We start from the raw sequence: 25,723 nt of genomic DNA, 5'->3' as shown, positions 1-25,723 counted from the left end.
AAACACTGACTGGAGTCAGTACTTTCTTTCCAGAGGTTACTAAGGGTAAGGACCAAGGCAAGTAAAACCCAAATCACACAATGTGGGAAGAGAGTGATGCAATTTTGTAATCCAGCCTCAGTGATGCACCAGCAAGGAAGAGAAGACAGGAAAGGCATGATGGAAAAAATTAGGGAAAAAGGCTGAAATATTAAAGATTATGAGGAAAAAAACTCAGTAAAAACCCTGAGCACAGCAGATGAATAACAGAATAGATACTAAAACTAGGATGAGTATTAAACACTCAAAGAGACTACAGAGTTCTCAACAAATATTACAATACAAAGGAAAGTAAATCAATGCCTAGTGAATCCTGTGGAATCCTAAGAGAGCATGAAACAACTCAAACAATTTCAAAATTATTCAAAAGGAAAAGAAAATCTATTTGTGCATTAAAATCCTAAGAAATTAGTAATGAATGTGTGACAAAAGTTTTACATATATATATGTATGTATGTATGTATGTATGTATGTATGTATGTATGTGTATGTATATATCTATAGATATGTATGTGTATATATATATCTATAGATATGTATATAGAGAGAGAGAGGGAGAGAGAGGGAGGGAGGGAGAGAGAGAGAGATAGTAATAAAAAAACTCAATTAGAAAACTAGAAAAATCAAATCAATGGTAGAAAGCTTCATCAAAGAAGGAAGAGATATAAACAGATTTGCATTACAAAACACTAAGGTGGAGGAAAATGTGGCAGAAGGGAAGCAAAGGACAATATCATTAAAAGAACACATGATCTCTCTACAAGGCAAAGTCATAGATCTCAAAGAAAGGATGTGAAGAGACCACTGAAGTGATTCAAAGTTCTCTCAGAAGAACATGACAAATCAAAATTCCTGAACACCCTAATGAAGGCAATAATACAAGAAAACTGCACAGAACTTTTGAATTCAAAAACAAAGTATTAATAAAAAGAATCCATAGATTATCTAAAAAAAAACCCACCTCAACAAACTTTATGCTTCAAACTCCATGACAACAGTGGTTAAATTAAATAAGCCCAGTGATAAACAACAATAGAAGTTTCTCCAGTAAATACAAGAGTAAAGCAAAAATGTCTCCTCACTGTGCCGCTATTTGATGCATTTCTAATTATACTAGCAATAGCAATAAGAAAAGAGTAAAAAATTAAAGGCATAAAAATAGACAAAGAGGAAACAAAATAAGCCCTATTTGATACGATGATTTATTTAGAAAAATATTAGGTAATTAGCAAAGAAACTAATTGAGACAATAACATCATAGATTTAGAGCTAGAACTTTTTCATTTTCACAGATGCAGAAACAGAACCCAACAAAGTTAAATAATTTACCTAGGGTCATATAATTAGTAAATGTTTAAGGCTGGATTTGAACTCAAGTCTTCCTACTTGGAAGTTCAGTCCACTAATGCATCTAGCTCCCTCTCAAAAATAATAGTTAACAAGTTATTAGATTGTAGTCAAAATAGCTTTTGTAAACTTGCTATCCACAAAATAAACCCACAAAAAGCACTAGTATTGCCATATAGCAAACAAAAATCAAGGAGTAGTAATAGACATGTAAATCCAGGATGCACTGGGGCTGACTCTAATTACCTAATTGTTAAATTTTCAATGTGAACATTTGCACCTCAGAAATTGACTGTCACCACAAATCAAGGTATGGTTTATTTTTTTGTCGATTGTTTAGACTTAAGAAGATGTTAATAACATAGATTAAATTTAAAAGTGTGTGCATAATTTTTTTTGAGAGCTGTTATTAAACATTTACCAGCATGCCCCTGATTGCTTTATAAACATTGCTTGAGCTCAACAGGAGGGTAAAAGGCACAGAGAATGAAGTCATAACCATACTGGATACCTAGTGACTATAGGCTAATAATAACAATTATTATTATTACTAGCATTTGTATAGTGCTTTAAGGTTTGCAAGGTGCCTTATATCCATTATCTCATTTGAACCTCACAGTACTCCTGTGGAAATCCCATCCAAAATAACTACAAAATTTAAAAAAAAGGAGAATCAATCTACCAAAGCAATTCAATATTGCATAGATACAAAATGTTTACTAAAGAAATAAAGAACAACTTAACTAGATGGAGTAGATGGAGAAATATTCAGTGCTCATGGCTGGGCTCTGACAATTTAATAAAATTGCCATTACCAGCAAAGTTAATTTACAGATTTAGCGGTATATTAATCAAAGTATCAAAAGGATACTTGAGAGAGTTAGATAAAATAATAACAAAATTCATTTAGAAGCATAAAAAATCTAGATTATCAAGATAAATATTTGTTAAAGGTAATAATGAAGGTAGGACAGCATTTTCAGATCTCAAACAATATTATAACACAGTAAATAGCAAAACTACTCAGTACTGTTCTAAAAAACAGTTCTAATGGAATGGAGTAGATCAATGGAATGGAGTAGAAAAAGAAGAATTGGAAATAACTAAACTCAATAATCCAGTATTTGATAAATCCCCAAACATAAACTACTTATGAAAGCAACTAAGCAACTATTAGTTTTCCAAGGACTGCTGTGGAAACTAGAAAACAGTCATTTCACAATAAATTCAAAATCATCAGAATCTATAAGAGAAATAGATTATATTCCTTTCATAGATATAGGTGTGTATGTGTAAGTGTGTGTGTGTGTGTGTGTGTGTGTAATCCCTTATCAAACAAGGGATAGAAGCAATTACAAAAGTTAAAATAGATCATTGTGATTACACAGAAATAAAAAAGATTTTGCATGAACAAAATCAATGTAATTTGTATATGAAGGCAATAGATCAACTAGGAAAAATATTTATATCAAATATCTCTGATAAATATTTGCTGTCAAAGATGTAAAGACAAGTAACAGAAATATACAACCAAAAATCCCCAAGAGAAATGGACAAACAGCTCACAGAAACAGCTCACAGAAAAGCTACAAACTGCTAGTATCCATATGAAAGGATGCTACAAATCACTAGTAATAATAAAAATGCAAATCAAAACAATCCTGATGTTTCACCTCTCACCAGAAAACTGGTCAAGGTGACATATTTATAATGAGCCAAAATAGTGATTGCTATTTTCTTTAAAAGAAAAAGGCAAAAAAAAAAAAAAAGAAAAAAAGAAAAAAGCACAGGAGGAGGAGGGGAGAAAATTTAAAACTCCAAATCTTATGGAAGTGAATGTTGAAAATTAAAAATAAATTCATTATTTAAAAAAAAGAAAAAAGCACACAAGAAAACTGTGGGGACAAAAAGATAAACTAATCAATGACCATCATGAACATGGTAAGAGAAAAGATAGTACCAATTTGGAGAATATGGGGAAAGGCTGTGAATCCAGAGAAATAATCTTTGGAGGAGAAATATTCCTTTGTTGTTCAGTCGTGTCCAACTTTTTGTGACCCCATTTGGAGCTTTCTTGGCAAAGATACTGGAGTGGTTTGCCATTTCCTTCTCCTGCTCATTTTACAGAAACTGAGGCAAACAGGGTTATGTGACTTGCCTAGGGTCACACAACTATTAAGTGTCTTCCTGACTCCAGGCCCTGCATTCTATGCATTGTGCCATTCCTTAAGGGGTAGCAATGGAAATTTAAGGACCAGCCAACAGCAGTTAAGGAATCAAGTTGGGGCTGAGGGTAAGAATTATTTTAGGGACTATTCCATTTTGTTACACCTTCCTGTTTCCACAAGAGGAAAATGAAGTATTTTGCTCCCAGAACCAGTCACGCTATTACTTACTCAAAATATTCTGCAGCAGGAGTGGTTTTATAGGTGTCATTGATGTCAAAGCTGTCACTGGAGTTGGAAAAACGAGTATCTGAGCAGTTCAGGCTATTCCAGGTGTTATTGCAGTGTATCCAGGGAAGATCCATAGTGAAAGATGAGAAAAAGTAATGGAGAGCCCAGGCAATGATGACATTATAGAAGAATCCGACATAAAGTGATATGAGGATAACAGTAAAGCCCACACCTAAGATGAGGAAAAAGGAATGAATGATCAGTCCTTTCAGTCTAGTAGTGACTTACTTATCTCACCAAATAATATCGTCATTACCCCAAGAAATATAATGCTGTAAATATTACCTTTTCTCATAGAAAAAAAGGAAAAGCCTCCATTGTATTTTTTATTGAGAAATCTATATCACAAGAAATCTAAATGATCAAGAACATTTTCTATGTAATATATGTAATATTTTAGAAGTATACTACATTGATAAAAAAAAAAAACCACTACATTGTTGTCGTACTGTTGTTTTTAGACTCTCTGTGATTCCATTTGGGGTTTTCTTGGCAAAAATACTAGAGTGATTTGCCATTTCCTTCTCCAGATCATTTTACAGATGGAAAAACTGAGGCAAAAAGGGTTAAGTGACTTGCCCACAGTCACACAGCTAGTCAGTGTCTGAGGCCAGATTTGAACTCAGAAAGATGAGTCTTCCTGACTCCAGGCCTGACATTCTATCTACTGTACCACCTAGATGCCCCAATACACTACTATTTTGATTTAAATATATTGTTCAAAGCACTCATTTTAAACTCTCCATGTCCATTTAATCTGCCTTTAATTTTTTGAGCAACCTCCAAGTTCCAAGAATTTCTAAACTCTAGAATCTCAGACTTAGCTCTGATTTTTGAAGCAGTCAGAAACTAAAGATTTTGAACAAGGAAACTAAAATTTTCTTAAATGCTTTATAGTAACATATCTTTCCAGAATTTTTCTTTCATACTAGTTAGAATTATCCCAAAATACTTAGTGTCATAGAACCATAGATTTTAGAATTGGAAGCAATCTTAGAAAACATCCAATTCAGTCTCCACATTTTATAATAGGAAACTGAGGTCCATCTGCCTGAATTAATTTCGCTTCAGGCATATAAAAATTGGCTTTTTTCTTTTTTTACCCAAAGTCTAATCATATTGATTCATATCTGCTCATGAAATAGCCTACATGATTCCTTAGAAATGGCTAGAGTTGCTACAAATTCAGTCATATATATATATGTATATATATATATACACACATACACACACACATATATATATATATATGTTTATTTATTTATGCCTGAGTAGCATAATTTTGATAAGTGCTTCTCAGGAACTCTTTCAGTTTTTAAAAAATATCTCATTATTGGCCATTTCAGTATAAGTACTAATTAAAGGAGGTGGCAGGGCTATAACTAGGGTGGAAAAACCAGTGATTTGTTTCAGGGTGCTGAAATTTAGAGGATACTAATAGCACTTGCACTCTATAGTATAGACACAATTGGGTTTAGCACCTAGTTAGCAAGAATAATTAATTAAAATAGGAAGTTATCTGAGAACTGTCTTTTTTGGCCAAATTCCAACTTATCTCCTTTTTATTCCCCTAGTGGTATCCTTCACAGTCTACAGCCTCATGGTCAGGTCTATGCTCATAGTCTCCTGGGGTCTTTGTCTCTCTCTAACTGAATTGCTCTAAGTGCCAAATTAATAATTATGGTTGGGGTTAAATGATGAAGATTAGGCCACTTTTCATCTAGATTAGAATTTTTATCGTATCAAAGGACAAAGGGTAAGAATTTTTAGGTTTCCCAATTTCTCAATTTCTACTTCACTCCAGTCCCCAAATATGCTACATTATAGAGAATTTAAGTCATAGTTTTGCTCTGTAAAAGTTTTAGAAATGAATCAATATAATAGCTGCCTTTGGGGCAATAACAAATTTAATAGAACTCTCACATTGACAGGAAGTGTGGCATAGTGAGTAGAGAGCTGGTCTTAGAGTCAGAAGGACCTGAGTTCTGATCTTGTCTCTACATAATCATTGTTACCTGGGCAGGTCATAACCACCCAGTGTTACAGAGAACTCTCTAAAACTTTAAATTACAGAGAAGGTGAGGATATGCAATGGTAAAGAAAGTTCCTCATTCCTCACCAGAAGTTCTCAACACTAATGAAATGATGGGTCTAGAAAAAAAATGGTACCCATAGTTTGACGAATGTGGTTATTTTTTATTATTATTATTTTGGTATGTGCTTTTCAAGAGAAAAGTTCATTAAAATAACAACCTAAATATATATTTATGTTTCCATCCCATGATGATTGTTTGATTGTTTACAATCCATTAAATCATAGGGATCGAAGAGTGGGAGCAACCATGATACCTTTACAAGTAAATGCTGCCCAGGTCAATTACTCTTTCTGAACTCCATTTGCCTCATTATACAATAGGTATAACAAATTACTGTAAACTTTAAAGTGCTATAAAATGCAAACTCACCAGGGATAAATAAAAATACTAACATTTTAGTTCTGGAGAAATTATTTACTAAGTACTTCAATCAAATTGATTTTAAATTTTTTAAGTTGTCTCTTTGGATTTACTGAAAAATGATGAGTTAGATTATCCAATCTCTAAGATCTCATCCAGTTCTAACAATCTATCATTCTAAATAATGTTAATGAATGTTTTCTCAATAAACATTCCTGCTTATTATTGTAGCTAATACTTTACAAGACTCAAGATCCAGATTGTCTCAGGTTCTCTTAACCAGTCTCAAAATGCTTTCTTGACAAATTTTCATTTAAAACCATTAGTCAATGACCTGTTTATAAAAGTTAACAGAAAACAAGCCTAGCCATGAAAATAAGCTGGCTGTTAAGTGTCTGGAATCCATACTTGGAAGGAAAGTCTTCCTAATATCCACTTCTCCATTCATTCTCTTGCTAATCTAACATTGAACTCTTATGTCAAGTTTCAAAGTAAAGTACTACAACATAAAGCATACCCTGTGACTTTCAAGAGTGACTATTTTTCTCAAATCGTTTGATGAACTGAAGCAGATGCCCCTAAGAAACCAATGGTCTCTCTTCTACCGACTGCTTCTTGATATTACATGAAATCCTACCTTTGGTGGCCATGACTTTGTTTACTAGTCTGATCCCATAGAAGGAGCAAAACTGGAGGCTGAATGAGAAGATCTGGGTTTCAGTCCTAGTTCTGTCACTTGCTATCCAGGTAATCTTGGGCAAGTAACTTAAACTCTTTGGGTTCCAGAACGATCTTCTCTGTAATGAAGAGGCTGAGCTAGGAATCAGGGATTCATCCCCTAAGGTTCATGCACTTGTTTTTACAAATATTTTAATAATGATTTCAATAGAATTGGTTTCTTTTTTGATTTGATTTTATTTCAATGATTTAAAGATATTATCCTGAAAGGGGGTCATTGGCTTCATCGAACTGCTAAAGGAGCCCATGAGACCAAACAAAAGTTAAGAACTCCAGAGATAGGTGAACTCTGAAGTCCTTTCTAGCCTCAAGATTCTAGATTTGTGAGGATACAGATTACAATACTAAAAAGAGCAAGATGGTATGGAAGACAATTGCCTATATATGGGAAAATAAAGACAGCTGAGAGATCTACTGAATCCTTTGACATGTATTCTCCTGTTCTAGGTTTGATCCCCAGAATTTCCTATGGGTTTTATTCTCTCCTAAGGACAGTTTTTAATTTAGGGACAGCTCTCCTTTCAAGTGCCCTTTCTTTGTCTCCTTTTGGGGGTTTTCTGTCAGTTCTTTTCTCTCAGACCTTTTTCAAGGAGCTCCTATGAAACTACCTTAACTTGGCCCTTCCTTTATAGTCTCAGTCCTTCTTGTTAGTACAGGGGGAGGGAATGGACCTGTGATTTCAGGGGCATAAGAAACTCCCAGATGGGGAAACAGTCTCTGCCACTACAAGTTGGCACTTTCTCTACAACTTTTTGTCCTTTTAGAAAGTTGCCTAGAGCACCAAAACACAAAGTGACTTTGCTCCCTCACCAAAAGATCTAGAAAATGTACCTGACCAAAGCCTGTTGGAAAAATTCATGACAAAGTCACAGAGAGCCATTTTTCTAGTCCAGTTTGACACAGGAAGACAGATACGTGTGTAGACACTGGGGATGGAGTCTGGTACAAAGCACATTATGGGCTAAGGACTCCAGCACACAGGGAGAGGCTTTGTACTAATGCAAAAGTTCCCAGAACCATACTGGGCACCCCAAGCCTCATACTGGGGTTCATTGACATGGACTGATGCCAACTGGCAGCTTTGTCACCCACTACCCAGTTCTGGGTTATAGATACAGGTCAGGCTGAGGAAGGAACCTGATCTCTCTTTCCATTGCAGTCTGAGAGTAAGTCCTACACTGTGTGCCAAGGGTTCAGTAGAAAGCAGTAGCAATGTGTCTCTGAAGATTGTAGAGGGAAGGAATTCCAGACCAAAGGGGAGCCTACATTTCTGTTACTGAGCCAACAGAGCTACCCAGTTGGTTTTCTGCTGCTCACACCCAAACCCAGGTCAGGAAATTGCAGAGCTCAGACCAGGACGGGGAGCAACAATCACACTTTATCCTGGATCAGACCTCTTTGAGAACACCAAAAGCTTGCAAGTTTCCAAACTGAGCTGTCCCTGAAATTCTGGAACAATGCAACAATCAATGCTCTAAGAAAGTAGCAAAAAGACCAGCCAACGCTTTCTCTCCAGAAGTATACAGAGTCTGGCCCTAATATCAATTCTAAAGTCATAAAGTAGTCTGGAAGAATGAGCAAACGAAAAATAATCTCACCATAAAAAAACCTATTATGATGACAACAACTCAAGACACAAACCCAGAAGAAGAGAATGACTCCAAAACATCCACAGGTAAAGCCTTAAAAGAAAAATGCAGCTTGGACACAAATTTAACTAAAATTTCTGGAAGAAATGAAGATAGAGTTTTTAAAAGTTTAAAATGTTTTTTTTGCAAGGAAATGAGTGTTTGAGAAAAAACAAAAAAAAACTATTAAAGCTATAGAAGAAAGAATTGAAAAGAAAATTAACAGTTTGGCTTAAGAAGTTCAAAACATTGCCCAATCAACAAACTTCCTGAAAATTAGAATGAACCAAATAGAAGTTAATAACTTCATGAAACAATGAGAAATATTAAAACAATGTCAAAAGACTAAAAAAAGTATTCCATTACATTCATATACCACAACTTGTTCAGTCATTTCCCAAGGCATTCCCTCAATTTCCAATTCTTTGACACCACAAAAAGAGCTGCTATAAATATTTTTGTACATGTGGGTCCTTTTCCCATTTGTGTGATCTCTCTGGGATACAGCCCTAGAAGTGCTATTGCCGGGTCAAAGGGTATGTACATTTTTATAGCCCTTTGGGCATAGTTCCAAATTGCCCTCCAAAATAGTTGGATTATTTCTCAACTCTATCAACAATGCATTAGTGTTCCAATTTTCCAACATCTCCAACATTTATCATTTTCCTGTTTTGTCATGTTGGCCAATCTAATAGGTGTGATGTGATACCTCAGAGTTGTTTTGATTTGCATTTCTCTAATAAATAGTATATGAATGTAATGGAATACTATTGTGCTATAAGAAATGATGAGCAGGCAGGCTTCAGAAAAACCTGGAAAGACTTGTATGGACTGATACTGAGTGAAGTGAACAGAACCAGGAGAACATTGTACCCAGTAACAGCCACATTGTGTGATGACTGAATTTGATAGACTTAGCCCCTCTCAGCAATGCAAATCTAAGACATCTAAAAAGGTCTCATAATGGAAAATGCTATCCACATCCAAAGAAAGAACTATGGAGTTTGAATGCAGATTGAAGCATAATATTTGCTATTTTTCTTCTGTTTTGTTTTGTTTTCTCTTTCTTGTGGTTCCTCCTATTGGTTCTACTTCTTCCTTACATCACTAATGTGAAGATATGTTTAATAGAAATGTATATATATAACCGATATCAGAGTGCATGCCGTCTTGGAGAGGGAGGGGGAGAAAAATTAAAAACTCAAAAGCTTATGGAAGTGATTGTTGATAAATTAAAATAAATTAACAAAAAAGACTGAAAAAATAGAAGAAAATGTAAGGTATCTAAAAAACTGACCTGGAAAACAGATTGACGAGAAAAAAAATGGAAGTATCATTGGACTACCTAAATGCCCATGATCAAAACAAGACTTAAGACCAAAACATCGTAATTCAAGAAACTTAAAAAAACCTTCCAGATCTTTTAGAATCAGAGAGCAAAGTAGAAATAAAAAAGATTCTTTCAGTTACCTATGAAAAAAAATCCTCCAAATTAAAACTTCCAGAAACACTTTAGCCAAAATCCAAAGCTGCCTGGTCAAAAACAGAACAAAACAAAACAAAAGACACTACAAGCAGTCAGAAAGCAAAAATTCAAGTACCAAAGAGCAAAAGTCAAGCTCACAAAGGGTTTAGCCGCCACTAATATCAAGGGTCAGAGAGCTTGAAATACAATTTTCCAGAAAGTAAAGGATATAGCCTTACAGTCAAGAATAATTTACCCAGAAAAACTGAATATAATCCTAAAGGGGAAAAAAATCAACCTTGGATGAAATAGGGGGCTTCCAAGCATTGTTGATGAAAAGACCAAAGCTATGCAGAAACTTTGAAGTTCAAAGACAGGAAGTAAGAGAAACATTAAAAGGTAAATACATATGAACAATGATAAAGGACTAAATGAGGTTAAACTGCTTATATTCTGATATGAAGAGATGATACCTGTGCCCTCTCTGAATGCTAGCATCATAGGGATCACAGAGGGAGTCTATTAAGTCACGTAATGAAGATGTGCAAATAGACATCTATTACAAACAAGGAGGAAGGGGTAAGGGGAGTAGTTGATACTTGCACCTCACTGTCTTCTGTACTGGTCAGAGGAGGGAATCACACACACACACAGTTGGGCACAAAAATATATCTCATTCAATGGCAAAATAGGGGGGAAAGGGAAGAGGGGGGAATTAGTGAGAGAATAGTTCAAGGGAGGGATTAGTCTTAGGCAGAACAAAGTCTAAAGACACGCAGAAATATTTATAACTCTTTGAGATGGCAAAGAATGGGATTCTTAGCCCATAAATTGGGAGATGACTGAACAAGTTATGACACATAAATGATATGGAAAATTATTATAAGGAACAACGAAGGAGATAGTTTTAGAGAAACCTGGGAAGACTTGTTTGGAGAAAGGGAAAAGAAGAGAATAAGTGTTTATGAATCACCTACAATGTGTCAGGTACAATGCTAAACCTTGTACAGATATTATCTTTTTTTTTTTTTTTTTTGCAAGGCACTTGGGGTTAAGTGACTTGCCCAGGGTCACACAGCTAGTAAGTGTCAAGTGTTTGGTCTGAGGCCTGATTTGAACTCAGGTCCTCCTGACTTCAGGGCTGGTGCTCTATTCACTGCGCCACCTAGCTGCTCCCAGATATTATCTTAGTTGATCCTCACAGTAACCCTGTGAAAGTAGGTGCTATTATGATCCCTATTGTATAGCTGAGGAAACTGAGGCAGACAGAGGTTAAGTGACTGGCCCAGGGTCACACAGATAATAAGTGTCTATGGTTGTATTTGAACACAGATCTTCCTGACTCTAGCCTAGTGCTCTATCCATTGCATGAGGTAGCTGCTTCATTTGAACTGATGCAGAATGAAATAAATAGAACCAGCAGCACAATTTATAGAGTGACAAACTCTGATCAGTGTAATTACCAACCATTCCAGATCAGTAATGATAAAATACCCTACCTGTCCCCTGACAGGGAGACAAAAGATATCAGAGAGATTTTGTTTTAACAAGACCATTGTGAAAATTCGATTTGCTTAACTATCAGTGTTCTATACACGTATAGGAGATTTTGTTTTTCTTTTGTTCTCAATTGGGTGTGAGGTTGGGATGGGAGGGAGGGCAGATTTTTACTGATTTTTTTTTAAAATGCAGCTTTTTTCTTTTTTAAAGAAAAATTTGTCAACAGACTATACCTCATCTGATCCTGGTAGTTCTGCTAGCTTTTGCGGTGTGGTGGCTCGTAATTCTAGGCTATGAAATGAAAGGAACTTTAGCCTTTCTTACCAAGGAGAGGCTTACTAGGACCCATAGCAGATGAAAGCAGATGAAACCTTTGGAAAGGTTAGACAGCTTAAGACCAGCAGATTGTAGCAGAGAACAGCCCACTGACCATAAGTCAAGAGAGATGCCCAGCTCAGAAGGAAGATGAGGTGCTCAAAGGAAAACAGAGGAGAGTAGCATAGTAGTATCACCAGGAACACCAGCCTTCAGCACTGAATGAATGGGGTGAGTCGGTCTAGCCATATGTACATATTGGTAATGCATGATCACCCTGCTGATGACAAAAATCTAGAAGGGATAACATTCATGTTGGATGATAGTCAAGATCCAAAAAGAATCTAGCTAGATTCTAGAACCAACTAGAATATTGGACCAAATTCAATAAAATGAACTATAACAGGAAAAATGCAAATAAAGTCTTACACTTGGGTTCAAAAATGAATTTCAGAAGTATTTAATGGGAGACATAATGATTAGATAGTCATTGATTGGAAAAATAATTGAAGGTCTTAATGAACTGCAAGTACAGTATTAGCCAACAGTAAAATATGGCTGCCCCAAAAGCAAATGCAGTCTTTGACTACATGAAGAGAAATATGATGTCCATGACTAGGCAGGTGATAGTTCTGCTATCCTCTGCTCTAGATGGATAATATCTGGAGAATTGTATTCAGTTTGAGCCACCATATTTTAAGAAATACATTGTGAACAGAGAAGAGTGACCAGGATGGACTTGAAAACCATGGCAGATTGGCTTAAGGAAGTAGAGATAATTAGCTTGGAGAGGAGAAGCCTAGAAGTAATCAACCCGTCAGGCACTATTTATGGGGCTCCTACTATGTGCCTTTTTGCCTTTCTGATGATCACATGTGATTTTTGGAATTTCTCAGTAAATATACATACTGATCTTTGAACAATGCTCATCTTTATTAAAGTGGGTAAATAGTTCTAATAAATAATAAATAGTTCTAAATAGTTAACACTTCAAGGGCAAAGAACAGCATAATCTCAGGGAGCTATTATTCAACAAATTGGGAGATTAAATATAAGCCCTGGATGTTTGTTTATTCATTAATTCAGGTGAGAGTAGTGCTAGGATTGGTGGTTGCTGTTAGACTCATCTATCTCTGGAGTGGGGGATGTCTACCCTCAGTGAAAATATAGTATCATAGGGTTTAGAACCTAAGGGAATGTTAGAAATCACTTGGTCTAAACCCCTCATTTTATAGAGAAGGAAATTGAGACTCAGAGACATTAAGTATAAATGACTCACCCATGGCCATGTGAAAAGAAGTAGAAAACCCAGAAATTTTTATTCTAAATCCAGTGTTCCTTCCACTACACCACACTACTCTTTTGATCCTTGCATTTGTCCCTTGGAAGCAGTCCTTGGGAAGGAGAAGGACTCTGAAATTGTCTCCACAGAAAAAAAATGAGGTTTAAGGCAACTGTCAATGTTCTCCCGTGGTCACCTAATGCTCTGGAGAACTGGCCAGCGTGAATTTTTTCTGCTTCGTGGTTTCCTTCTGCATTGCTCTTTTCCTGGGAGTATCTCTTTTGGTTCTCTCCCGTAATGGCCCTGATTTCCTTATTTTACTTTTGAAAACCAGAGTTTATTTAAAGGTTCTGGGTATAATGTCAGGCAATTGGGAAGCAAATGGTACTTTGCTTCAAAGATCAACAAGAAACTCACAACAAATAAGCATGCCTAACTTGGTGTCCCAATAAGGAAAGCTGATGTGGACTTTTAAGGGATTGGAGTCTTGGAGAGACGTTGAATTTTTTAAAAATAGGGTTAAAATAATTGTGTGTACATGTAAAATGAAGTTAAAAATTCATGCTTTTTAACTACTACAGAGATAAATGTTAGATATTTTTATTGATTGTAAAATGGCTTCCTGGACCTGTTCCTGACCTCCAGACTCAAAACCATACCTTTGCTGCTGTCTTGTCCTGGAACCTCCCTCAGCACCTGGGCTTTCTTGACCTGCAACACCTGATCACCTATATGAGATGTTTTTTTGTAAGTCTTTCCCTCTTTTCCCACTGGTAAATTCCTCCTGAGGCCTCCATTTTGTGGAGGAGCCCAAGCCAGCCTTCATTCCCCCCCTAGCCCTGTTTTTGACTTCTGGAATTTTAAACCATGCTTCAGTGTTTTCAATCTCTTCGCCCTCCCCAATTCTCAGCTCCCTTTTGGATCTTGTTCTCCCTATTATACTTTAAGCTCTTTGAGGGCAGGGACTGTCTTTCTTTTTGCTTGTATTTATACCCCCAGCACTTAGTACTGTGACTGCACTTTAAATACTTAATCAATCCTTCTTCTCTTCCTCCCTCTTTCCTTTTCTCCTTCTCTCACTTTCCTTGCTTTCTCCCCCTCCCACCACTCCTCTCTTCTTTTCTTTGTTACTTCTTTCCTCCCCTCCTTCCTTCATCTCTTCCTTCCCTCCTTCCTTTTATCTCTTCTTCCTTCCTTTCTTCCCTCTTTCCTTCCATCTCTCCTTCCTTTGTTCCTTCATTCCTTCCTTCCCTCCTTCCTTTGCCCTCCCCTTCCTTCTTTCCTTCTCTTTCCTTTCTTCATTCTTTCCTTCTTTTGTTCCTTTCTTCCTTCCTTCCCTCTTTCCTTTGTCCTCTCCTTCCTTCCTTCCCTCTGTCTTTCCTTCCTTCATTCTTTCCTTCCTTTGTTCCTTTCTTCCTTCCTTCTTTCCTATGTATTGAAATAAGATTTTCATCCCATTCCCCAAACTGCAGCTTTACCTTTTAATATTGGACAGATTTTCCAGACTCCAGCAGCTCCTTCCCTATTGAATTGTCCTAATGCCAATTCCATGTAGAAAAGTGGCATCCCAGCAATCACCATGAAAAACAAGTATGGGACCAGGAAGGCTCCTGTAAAGGAAGGATAACATGTGATCACCAAGGTGATCAATATGCTGAGAGTCCCATCATTGAAGCAATGAGCTCACTTTTTCTTTTAGTGCCTTCAGGTTTACCAAATGCACATTCCTTATAAAAATCCTATGAAATAGGTATTACAAGAGTTCTTGTCCTTATTTTACAGGTAAGGAAATTGAAAATTAAATAGATTATGGGACTTGCCTATAATCATATAGTTGGTTAGCATCAGAGACAGTGTTAAATAACATCAACATTGTTGATTCTAAGGTCATCCCTCTTTCCCCTATACCATGCTGAATGAACAACAAGTGAGGTTGCTAAAGAGATTATTCAAGGATTTGGAGTTGTCATTTATGTTTCCCCATACTGGATATAGGCATATGAACTAAAGGAGGATTTAAATTACTGAAAATTCTAGAAATCAGGCTGCCAGAGAGATATGCCAGGGCTGGGACTTTCTGGGACTGGTGGAAATCTATGTACTATTACTAGTTTGTAGGGATGGAGGCATGGGTCACAGCCATATGTATCTAGAACATAGGGTCTGTGCTACAGACTAGTGGTGTCAAACTCAAATAGAAACAGATCTCCAAGAGCCACATACTGACTTAGAAAACCACAAATTAACATTATATATGTTGAATTTTTATACTGTTAAACATTTCCAAATTACATTTTAATCTGTTTTGGGCAGCACTTGGGAATTTTGTGGTTGTGGCTGAAAGGCCTTAAGTTTGACATCTCTGCTGTAGATCACCATCACCAGATGTGAATACCCTCTGGGTTTTCAACAATTCATTGATCTTGATTGTGCCAAGCATGTCATTTTCATCAGCAAAACAGTTTCAGTCATTCTGACTTTATGGATATGTTATGAGGTATTACCCAGTTAGTGCTTCTCTAAGCACTCTGTAAATACAAAATAGGAAAATGATAAATGAGGATTGTAGAACTGAGACTTTAAATCTATCTTTTTTTGTCCTTCCAAAAAGCTAGATATTATTGTGAATGACCATAGGTAAGCTAGACATTCTCATAGTCCCTAAAGGGTTATGAGAAATTTTATTTCCATTGGAAACTTTTCTCATGTTAAGCTTGCTATAACCACATCCTATTAATGTTCCCAGGACAGAAATATCTAACTTGACCTTGCTCTTCCCTCTGTCTTACAACTCTGTACTACTCTGTCTTCCTATACTTGTTTAGAAGGAAAGTGAGGCAGAATAGGGTGAGATGGAGGGTTATGGTCAGGATGAAGAATAGGTGCAGGGAGAGTGAGGCAGAGAGAAAGATGGAAGAAAATAATTTATCATCAGACAAAAGAATTTCCTAATAAAAATAATGGTGGTAGCACAGTTATATGTGATATGACCATTTCTACGGGTGGCTAAGGTGGAGTAAAGTAGGTTATGGAGTTGAGAAGGTTGATGAAATGGGAGGCTAAGATGTTATGAGCCTGGATATCGAAGTCCTTGAGTATGAAAGCAGATATTGGGGTGGAGAGGAAGAATGTAAGCTAGGCACAAAATTCCTTGAGATAAGAGAGAGAATGACCTGGAGACTAACAGATCAAATATTTGGTCTTAAAAAGAGCACTAGACTCCATTTAGCCTAACCCCCTCATTTTACAGAAGAAGTTCAGAAAGTTTAGATGACTTTCCTAAGATCACACAGGTAGTAAACAATGAAGCTAGGATTCCAAACCAGATTCTCTGACTCCAGATTCCAGCATTCTTTCCAGTGTACAATTCTGTCCTGGAATTTTGGCTGGGTGATATGGACAGATTGAGTGAAGCTCAAAGGAGGAGAGGATGCTCAATAAGGGGAGAAATGAGTCTGGAAATGGCAGTGAGAAGCAAAGAGTATGTCTTCTCTTCTTCCTGTTCTAGGTTGTTGGGTAGCAAGAGAGAAAGTGCATCTGGTACCAGGAAAGACAGCCAGGGATGTAGTGTCTTTTAGAAGGCTTCTGTTAGCTCCAGAGATGGAACAAGTATATTTTTATGAAAGACTCGAGATGAAGGGGAGTCCATTAAAAACAGAGTGGGAGTTTCAGAGGGCACATTTGAACATGAGGGGAGAAGAAGATATAGATTGTGGACATTTATGATTGAGGTAGATGAGGTATGAGTTTATGGAGAGAAACAGTAAAGTGAACAGAGTTTTCTCTCAGTAGATGGCAGGGATAAGGGGAAATGGAGTTGACAGTTTGCCTGCCATAATGTGGGAGAAGTACCAATTGATTTGGTTCCAGGGTGCATAGATAACTCTATACAGTATTAGTACAGGGTAATGGCAGGGAAGCTAGGTGACACAGTGGACAGAGGGCCTGGCCTGGAGTTAGGAAGACTCATCTTTGTGAGTTCAAATTTGGCCTTAAACGCTTACTATCTGTGTGACCCTGGCCAGGTCATTTCTCCCTGTTTGCCTCATTTCCTCATCTATAAAATGAACTGGAGAAGGAAATGGCAAAGCGCTCCAGTATCTTTGCCAAGAAAACCCCAAATGGGGTCATGAAGAGTCAGACATGACTAAAAACAACTGAACAGCAACACAGGGCAATGTCATGAGTTTTCATGGCTGGTCACTATGCATGTAGGGAAGCAAGAAGTAGAGGCTCCCAGAAGTTCTTTCTTGGCATCTAGGGAATTAAATAACTGGCATTTCCTGACCTAGTTCACACAGAGCCATTTGCTGGATAAAGTGATTCTCCTAGAAGACATTGCATATGGGAGCAAGCCATCAGCTTCCAGTCTTTGAATCTTGGGAAAATGGGAATAATGATGGCTGTAATATTTATTTAAGTGGGTTGTGAGAATCAAATGAGATGATGTACATAAAGCACTTTGCCAATCTTTAAGTGCTATGTAAATATAATTAGGTTACTATTACTAGGCTATTGTCACAGCAGCGTTACTGCTGCCATTGCCAGAGAACAGGGAGGTGACTTTGAAAAGCTGGAATTAAATCAGTTCTGTGAGCACCGGCCCTGAAGTCAGGAGGACCTGAGTTCAAATCCAGCCTCAGACACTAGCTACTCTGGGCAAGTGACTTAACCCTCATTGCCTCTAAAAAAAATAGAGATAAATGAGTTCTGTGAGTTTACAAGATGAACCTTCAGGAAGAAATAGGGATTCCCCCCCCAATACAGATCAGAAAATTGAGACAAATAGGTAATTTCCCTATGATCACATAGCACAGTCCTGGCCCTTAAATTTACAGTCCAGTTATTTGCTGATTACAACATGGAACTGGAAGTTCAGCCTAAACAGGCACTTTGTATGTTAAGTCTCCATTTGCTCTTTTGGATGCATTCCTTGCCTAGGGAGTGCGCTTCTAACTGAAAGTAAAGTTGGGGGTAGCTAGGTGGCGCAGTGGACAGAGCTCTGACCTTGGAGTCAGGAGGACCTGAGTTCAAATCCAACCTCAGACACATAACACTCACTAGCTGTGTGACCCTGGGCAAGTCACTTAACCCCAATTGCCTCACCAAAAAGCAAAAAAAAAAAAAGTTGAATATAGTTATCTTTTCATAAAAACAAAATAGTTATTGCTGAAAAAAGTGCTACCTCTATTGTGAAATCCAGAATAAAATTCAGACAGTTTAAAAATGGTGGTTCTCATATCAAATTGGCTTAAATATGATAATATAAATTAGTCTTTATGATTGAAGGTAAACTAGTGCACATACTAGAATTTTAATACCTGTGTTTCTTATTGTTCTTAAATATCTGATTAAAAAGAGATTGGGACTTTTGGGGGGAAATTATGCATGCATGCATGCATACATATATGTGTATATATGTGTGTATACACATACATATATGTACATATACATATACTTTATATACAACTGATGGCTATGCCTCATTAGTTAAACTGGTCATTATGTCTCACCAATCAAGCCATGATCAGTGTTCAATCCCTATGAGGCATACATTACATTAGTTCCATGTCCAAAAACTGCCCCCTATTGGTACCTTCTGCCATAATTGTTAACAGAGGAAGCAGCCTCATACTGGGAGTCAGGGATCCCAGTTTCTAGAATTGTAAGATTTAGATGTGTGATAGATCTTTAGATGTACTATTTCTGCTCTCTCTAAGTTTATGTGCAAGTAAATTATGGGCTAAAGAAATGAAGTCAAAAGCATTTATTAAATACCTATGATGTGCCAGGAAATTTAGTACACGTACTAAGCACTGGGAATACAAAGTAAGGCAAAGGACAATCCATGCTCCTGAGGAGCTAAGAATTTAATGAAGGAGATGGCATTCAAACAACTATGTACAAACAAGATGTGTATAATCACTCACACCCACATATACAAATATATGGGTATGTGTGTGTATGTTTGTATATACATACATATATGTTTATGTGTGGAGATGGATGGATGCATGGATGGATGGATAGACAGACAGACATATAGATAGATGGATAGACAGACAGATGGGTGGATAGATAGATGGATAGATTGGTAGATAAATGGATGGATAGATAGACAGACAGACAGACAGACAGATAGATAGATGGATAGATGGATAGAAGGATGGATAGATGGATAGATGAATGGATAGACAGATGGGTAGATAGATGGGTAGGTAGATAGATGTTATGGTTAGATAGGTGGATGGATGGATAGATGGGCAGACAGGTAGGTAGATATAGATGTAGATAGAGAAAAAGATAGAGTTTCAGAGTTTCAGAGGGAAGTCACTAGCTTTAAGAGAGATTGAAAAAGGCTTTTTGTAAGTTAGTTTTTAACTCTAGGAGACCAAGAGAGAAGAGGAGCAATTGAGAGATGAAATTTCTTGTGCAAGTAACAGCATGGAGGCCAGTGTTAATGGACAGGAAAACACATTAAAAAGAGTAAGCTCTACGAAGACTGGAAAGGTAGGAAGGGACCAGGTTATGGAGGGCTGCAAAAACAGAAGAGAGGATTTTATATTTGATCCTGGAGATAATAGGTAGCCATTGGAATTTATTGAATAAGGGATGTGACATGGGCCAAACCTGAGCAGATCAATTTGACCTCTGGGAGAAGGATGGACTGGAGAGGAGGAGATGAGGCATGGAGATGAAGGAGCAAGTTATTGCAATAGCCAGGTGTGAGGTAAGGAGGGCCTGTACTAGGGTATTGTCAGTATCAGAGGAAAGAAGGGGCATATATAGAGATAATAGGGAAGGTAGAATGGAAATGATGTGGCAGTTAAATGAACTATATAAGGTCACAAAGGTAATAAACAATGGAGTCAGGATTGAAAAAATACAGTGCCTTTGCCACTACACCATGCCTCCTCCCTGATTCTAAGTAGGAAAATACAATAATTATTACCTAAATGTTTAATGAATATTTATTATAGTTTACACATTAGCTTGAAGTTGAATTTATGGCAGAGAGAGATGAGCTAGATGTCACCATGGTTAGAGCTGAGTTCAAATTTGACCTTAGACACTTACTAAACGATGTCAGCCTGGGCAAGTAACCTAAACTTTGACTCAATTTCCTCATCTGTCAAATGGAGAAAATAATTATACCTACCTTCCAGAGTTGTTGTGAGATAATAAGTAGCAAATGAGATAATATTTTTGAAGTACTTTGAAAATCTTAAAGCACTTTAAATCTTAAATGCATGATGATGATGATATAGTAGAGTTATTGTTGTAGTTCAGTCATATCCAAATCTTTGTGACCCCATCTGGGGTTTTCTTGGTAGAGACACTGGAATGGTTTGTCATTTCCTTCTCCAGCTCATTTTACAGATGAGGGAACTGAGGCAAATAGAATTAAGTGTCTTGCCCAGGGTCACACAGCTAATAAATGTCTGAGGCTGGATTTGAACTCAGATCTTCCTGACTCCAAGACCAGTACTCTATCCACTGGGCCATCCAGCTGTGTGATATAGCAGAATACTAATTTTAATCTTTATTCTTATACTTTATAGGTGATGGTGGACCTTTATATAAGCAATCACTCAATCCATCAACAATCAATCTGGTGGTTATAATCTCCACAATATTTCTAGAATCTAACTCCTCTCTACTTACAAAGCCACCACCTTATTCAGGACTTCATTATCTCTTGCCTGGACAATTAACTTCCTAATTGATCTCTCTGCCTCAATTCTTTTCCCATTCTAATCTATCCTGCACATAGCTGTCAAAGTGATTTTTCCTTTAGTAAAGATCAGACCAAGTCACTTCCTGACTCAAAAAACTCCAAAGACTCCCTATTGGATAAAATATAAACTCCTCTGTCTGGTTTTTAAAGTCCTTCACAACATGCACCCAATATTTCTTTCTATCCTTCTTCTATATTAATTCCCTTCCTGCACTCTACAATTCAGTCAAACTGGACTTGCCTCTGTTCCTCATTCATGGCACTCCATTTCCTATCTTCCCCATGCATTTGCACTGGCCAAACCCTATGGCTAAAATATGCTCCTTGCTCTACCTACCAGGATTCCTCTTTTCCAAGACATGACTCATGCCTTTCTGAATCAATCCAAATGCTAATGGCTCTCTTCCTTAGCTCCCTTGAGTATAGTTACCTAATATTAATTTTATATTTATTTTGCATACATTTCTTCTGTAAATACTTACATTATATATGTTGTCTACCCTGATAAAATATTAACTCCTTAAGAGTGCAGATTGTTTCATTTTTTTTTTGTATTTGTTTCTAAGTACTTGGCACAATCAATACTTGATGCAGAGTAGGTGCTTAAAGAATGTTGATTATTTTTATTTGCATATATAATTTATAATACATTGGGCACCTTATGTAATCAATACAAACTATACATTTATTCCAATTTTATTAGATTCGAAGAATATTTTTTATAAATCAAAATAGTTGGCTCTGCTATTAGCTAGAATCTTTGGCAAATCACTTCATCTCTCTGGGTTTCAACATGATCTGTAAGGTTCTTTTAATTGCTAACATTCTGAGATTCTAAAACTATAGTGATCATCACAAATCCATCCTTCTTCCTATAAAAATAACTCAAAGTATCCTAGCACTTTGACATATAAAAATAGCCTCAAATATGCCCTTTCCATAATGGGTCAGAAGCTTCATAGAATTACAGAGGTTTCAAATTGGAAAGAACCTTAGAAGTCATCAGGTCCTGCCCCACCATTTTATAGCTGAGAAAACCAAGACCCCTAAAAGTTATGTGACTTAGTCAAAGTTGCAAAGCCAATTAATGAGAGATCTAAGACTTGAACCCAATCTAGTCCAGCTCTCTTTCCATTACACCATTTAAAGGGCATTTTTTTAAATTGACAAACCATATAAAACTTATGAATATCTTGTATCTATTTACTCTTATCCATTAAATACCTAAGTTATAGTTATTAGAAATGCACAGAAGTATTGTCCTGGGCCTTACCGCCTCCATTTTTGTAGCAGAGATAAGGAAATCTCCAAACATTAGCAAGGTCTACTGCAAAGCCAATCACGGAAAGGAGAAAGTCAATCTTTTTACTCCAAGTCTCTCTTTCTTCTGTTTCAATGCTGGTTTGGGTTGGGTTAATGAGGGTTGAATTGGTGAATTGCATTCCATTTTGCTCTTTAACAAGAATGAGCTCCATTTCCTTGGGGCCCATGGCATTGGATTCTTTAGCCACCACTGAAGACATCTGTCCTACTGGGGATCTAGCTTTAATTATGCACAGACGTGGGAATGATGAAATATTATGAAGTTTCTCAGCTTTTCCCTGTGTGGGTCATCAATGTAAAAAAAAATCAAACAAAGAAAATTATTTAACAGGCAAGAACACTTGTAGATATACCATGTATTCTGTGGCACTTAATATGATGGAAGAGAAAAGGGAAATAATGGAGAACCAAGCTATAAAGCACATATTAAAGGGAAAGGGTGATAAATATACATGTACTCTTAACATTAAAAACAAGTGTAACTCTCCTAATTTGGTGTTCCAGTACCATAAACTTTCCCTGTTTTGAGTACAATAAAGTTTGTTTATTGATAGTAATTTAATATTCATCAGAATCATGCAGCAGCAAACCTTTAAAAATAGTATATGCATTTATGTTCATTTTAAAAATATAAAGCAAAATCATTTGAAATGGATATAAAACGTAGCTATCTGTAGAACACAAAATCAAAGACACCATCAAACCTTCCTTCTATGAATGCCTATTCATATAACATTCACCCTATACAACCTCTCTTACATTCCTCCTCCTCTAACTCCCCTCCCCCACTACCAAACATCAAAGAAATGTACACATAGGTTCCTGATTTATAATATCAACTACCAATTCAAAGAGAGGAAAACCAGACACATCTAATATTTCCAGAAGCTTCACCATATAAATAAATTTCTTTGTAACATACTAAAGGGGCACTAAGACACCTCAATTTTACTCACGATGAAGGCAATACCTCATACTTTAAGCTTTCCTTAATTTACATATTTTTTTCAATATTTACAATCCACCAGGAAAAGTTGGGTTAAAATACTCATTTGTTCCAATTTCCATTAGGATCATAGCTTTCATGCTCAAACACACATTGCTAAGTCGTCCATTCAAGCCCCATTGGAATATTCCTTTTTCAAAGATAAAACTGAAGCCCAGAAAAGTTGTGACTTCCTCATGTTTATTCGGACAAGTAGTAGTTTTTTAATCCAAGTCTCCCCGCTCCAAACTCACACTCCTTTCATTCTACCATGCTGCCTCATCCTGTAACATTTTTCAGCACAAGAACATAAAATTGTAAACACGATGGTCACCCCTAACGTGATGATTTCCTTGCAACTCTTTTCAAAGGAAACCATCTTAATGTCAATTATTTCCTTTTTTGTTAAACATTTTGTAATGTTTGATTCATGGCTTCCCCAAGGCCAAACTCAGCAAACAGACCTCTTAGATTTCTGTTGCTTAAAGATACATTTAGTTTAGGAAATACCTAAGAAAGAACACAGTAGAAAGTGGTATTAATCTACCTAAATTTCAAAGCTTTGACATTTGTGCTTTGCAAAAGGTCACTGTTTCTTCTTCTGCCACCTATATGAACTTGAAATGAAAAGTACATCCATTTAACACATTTAAAAAACACACACACACACAACACAACACAACACAACACAACACATTTTGTAAGTTGGTAGACGCAAATTCCCAAAGCAACAGCTACCGAAGGGAAATATTTTTTTCTCTTGTATGAAGTGCCATGGGTGTTCAGCCTCATTGCCCTCTAAAGAGAGAGCTTTCCACTAAGTTCAGTGGAGAGAAAGGGGAACTGGACACGTTTTCCTTTTGCTTCACTGAGTACTGTGACACCAAAGCAAAGATTTCCCTAGCCAGGAATAGTATTTCTCATAAAGCAGACACTCCACCCTGGCCCCCAATGAATCATCTTTCTTACAAAGCTCCTTGGTGTATTTGTTGAGAAAATTATTTTTTGGACGAATATGGGGGGATATGCTTGCCGATCACAGGTCCCTTTATGTCTTTGGGAGGAACGAACCAGACGCATTATGTACTGTCAGGTTCTCTGATTCACTAAAGGAAGAATCGTGACATGAAACCAACATCAACAAACACATATTGGCCGCCCACTCTGGGGACCGCACCGTACTCTGAGGGGACCCACCTGTTTAAGGAAATAAAAAAAATTAAAAAGTCAGTGCCCTGGGTAAGATGGACGGGATTGTTTTCTCTGGATCTACGATTTCCCTTTAATTTGTTTTCTTGCATGGCATTTGACTTTGCAAACTGCAGCCGCTCCTTCCAGTTCACTAGTGCTTTAGAAAAAGCAGAACTGAGAAGAACGAGGTTGCTCAGGGGAGGTGGGCAGTGGAGTCCCAGACTCCGGAGCAGGGGATGCTGCCGAACGCCCAAGAGATGAGAGTTTCTTCGGAGCTTAGGAGGGGGCTGATTCTCTTTAAGACGCGGCTCTGGCTTCAAAGTCCCGAAGCACAAAACAAAGACATCTCTTCACTTATTCCAGGGGCGAAGCGGCTAAAGAAACAGCGCAGAACTGCTTGTCTAGTTGATTTCGAACATGCCCATTCGTGCCCACGTTTATGTTTTTCAATAATTGCGAGTTGCACTTTCAATGCTAACTCTTCACAACATTACTTTTCGGGATGTGGGGGTGCTTTCCACTTACTACCGTCTCTAGTTGTCTCTTCTCTAAATCGCTGCCTCTGGTGACCCTCACCTTCAAACCTTCGTGGAGACAGGGATGAGAATTCTTGTACCCTAAGGGACTCCCTTTGCCCTTGACCCCAGCCATAGAGAAAGCTCTTCTCAAGTAAAGCCAGAATGGTGGGGGGAGGGGGTGCAAAGCCCCTCTCCCAAGAAAGGGCTGACCCGAAGGAGCAGCGGGAAAAGTGAGCTATGAGGGTAGATGCAGGAGTTTGGGTGGGAATCCGGAAGACCCCAGGGCAGAGTGGTGGGTGGGCAAAGGTGCAGCCAGGCAGGTACCTACACCTAGCAGGGGTTAAGGGCTTCTCCCCGAGTCGCTTCCTTACCTGGCTACGGAGAAAGCTGGCCCTCCAGATTATTATTTTTTTCCAAGACTCAACTGGTTTGTCTTAGTTTCACCTTCATAGAAGGGCTTCCAAGTCTGCGGGGCTGCCTCGCAGACTTCTCTGAAGACACGAGCCAGCGGGACCGGCCATTGGCTCTCTCTGGAACTTCGATGCTTCTTTCTGTCTCAGTTTAGGGCTCCCGGCTCCGCAAGTCCTCCCTCCAGCCCCGCCCCGCCCCGCCCCACCCCTCTTCACTCCTCCCTCTCCACTCCCGGGGCCAAATTCCTTCTGTCTCCCCCCAAATCCCCGCCTCCCTGAGCGAAGTAGTTGCCTTCTGAACTCCAACTCCGTAGCGGGGGGGGGGGGGGACT

At 37.6% G+C, this 25,723-nt stretch overlaps 1 protein-coding gene across 1 annotated transcript in view; it reads right to left on the bottom strand.

Moving 5' to 3' along the window:
- SLC6A3 (solute carrier family 6 member 3) overlaps nt 1–25,410 on the bottom strand; it is a 92,550-nt gene extending 67,140 nt beyond the window's left edge. The window contains 4 exon segments of the mRNA XM_027868936.1: nt 3,783–4,014; nt 14,705–14,836; nt 22,238–22,565; nt 25,353–25,410. Coding sequence (XP_027724737.1) covers nt 3,783–4,014; nt 14,705–14,836; nt 22,238–22,487 — 614 coding nt within the window. The 5' untranslated portion in view covers nt 22,488–22,565; nt 25,353–25,410.
- Nucleotides 25,411–25,723: the final 313 nt, after the last annotated feature.

This window comes from Vombatus ursinus, unplaced genomic scaffold (assembly GCF_900497805.2).
Source record: "Vombatus ursinus unplaced genomic scaffold, bare-nosed wombat genome assembly UNPS02014791.1, whole genome shotgun sequence".
In the NCBI taxonomy this organism is placed as follows: domain Eukaryota; kingdom Metazoa; phylum Chordata; class Mammalia; order Diprotodontia; family Vombatidae; genus Vombatus; species Vombatus ursinus.
The sequence above is the reverse complement of the archived record's forward strand: the minus strand, read 5'-3'. Positions and strand labels throughout refer to the sequence as shown.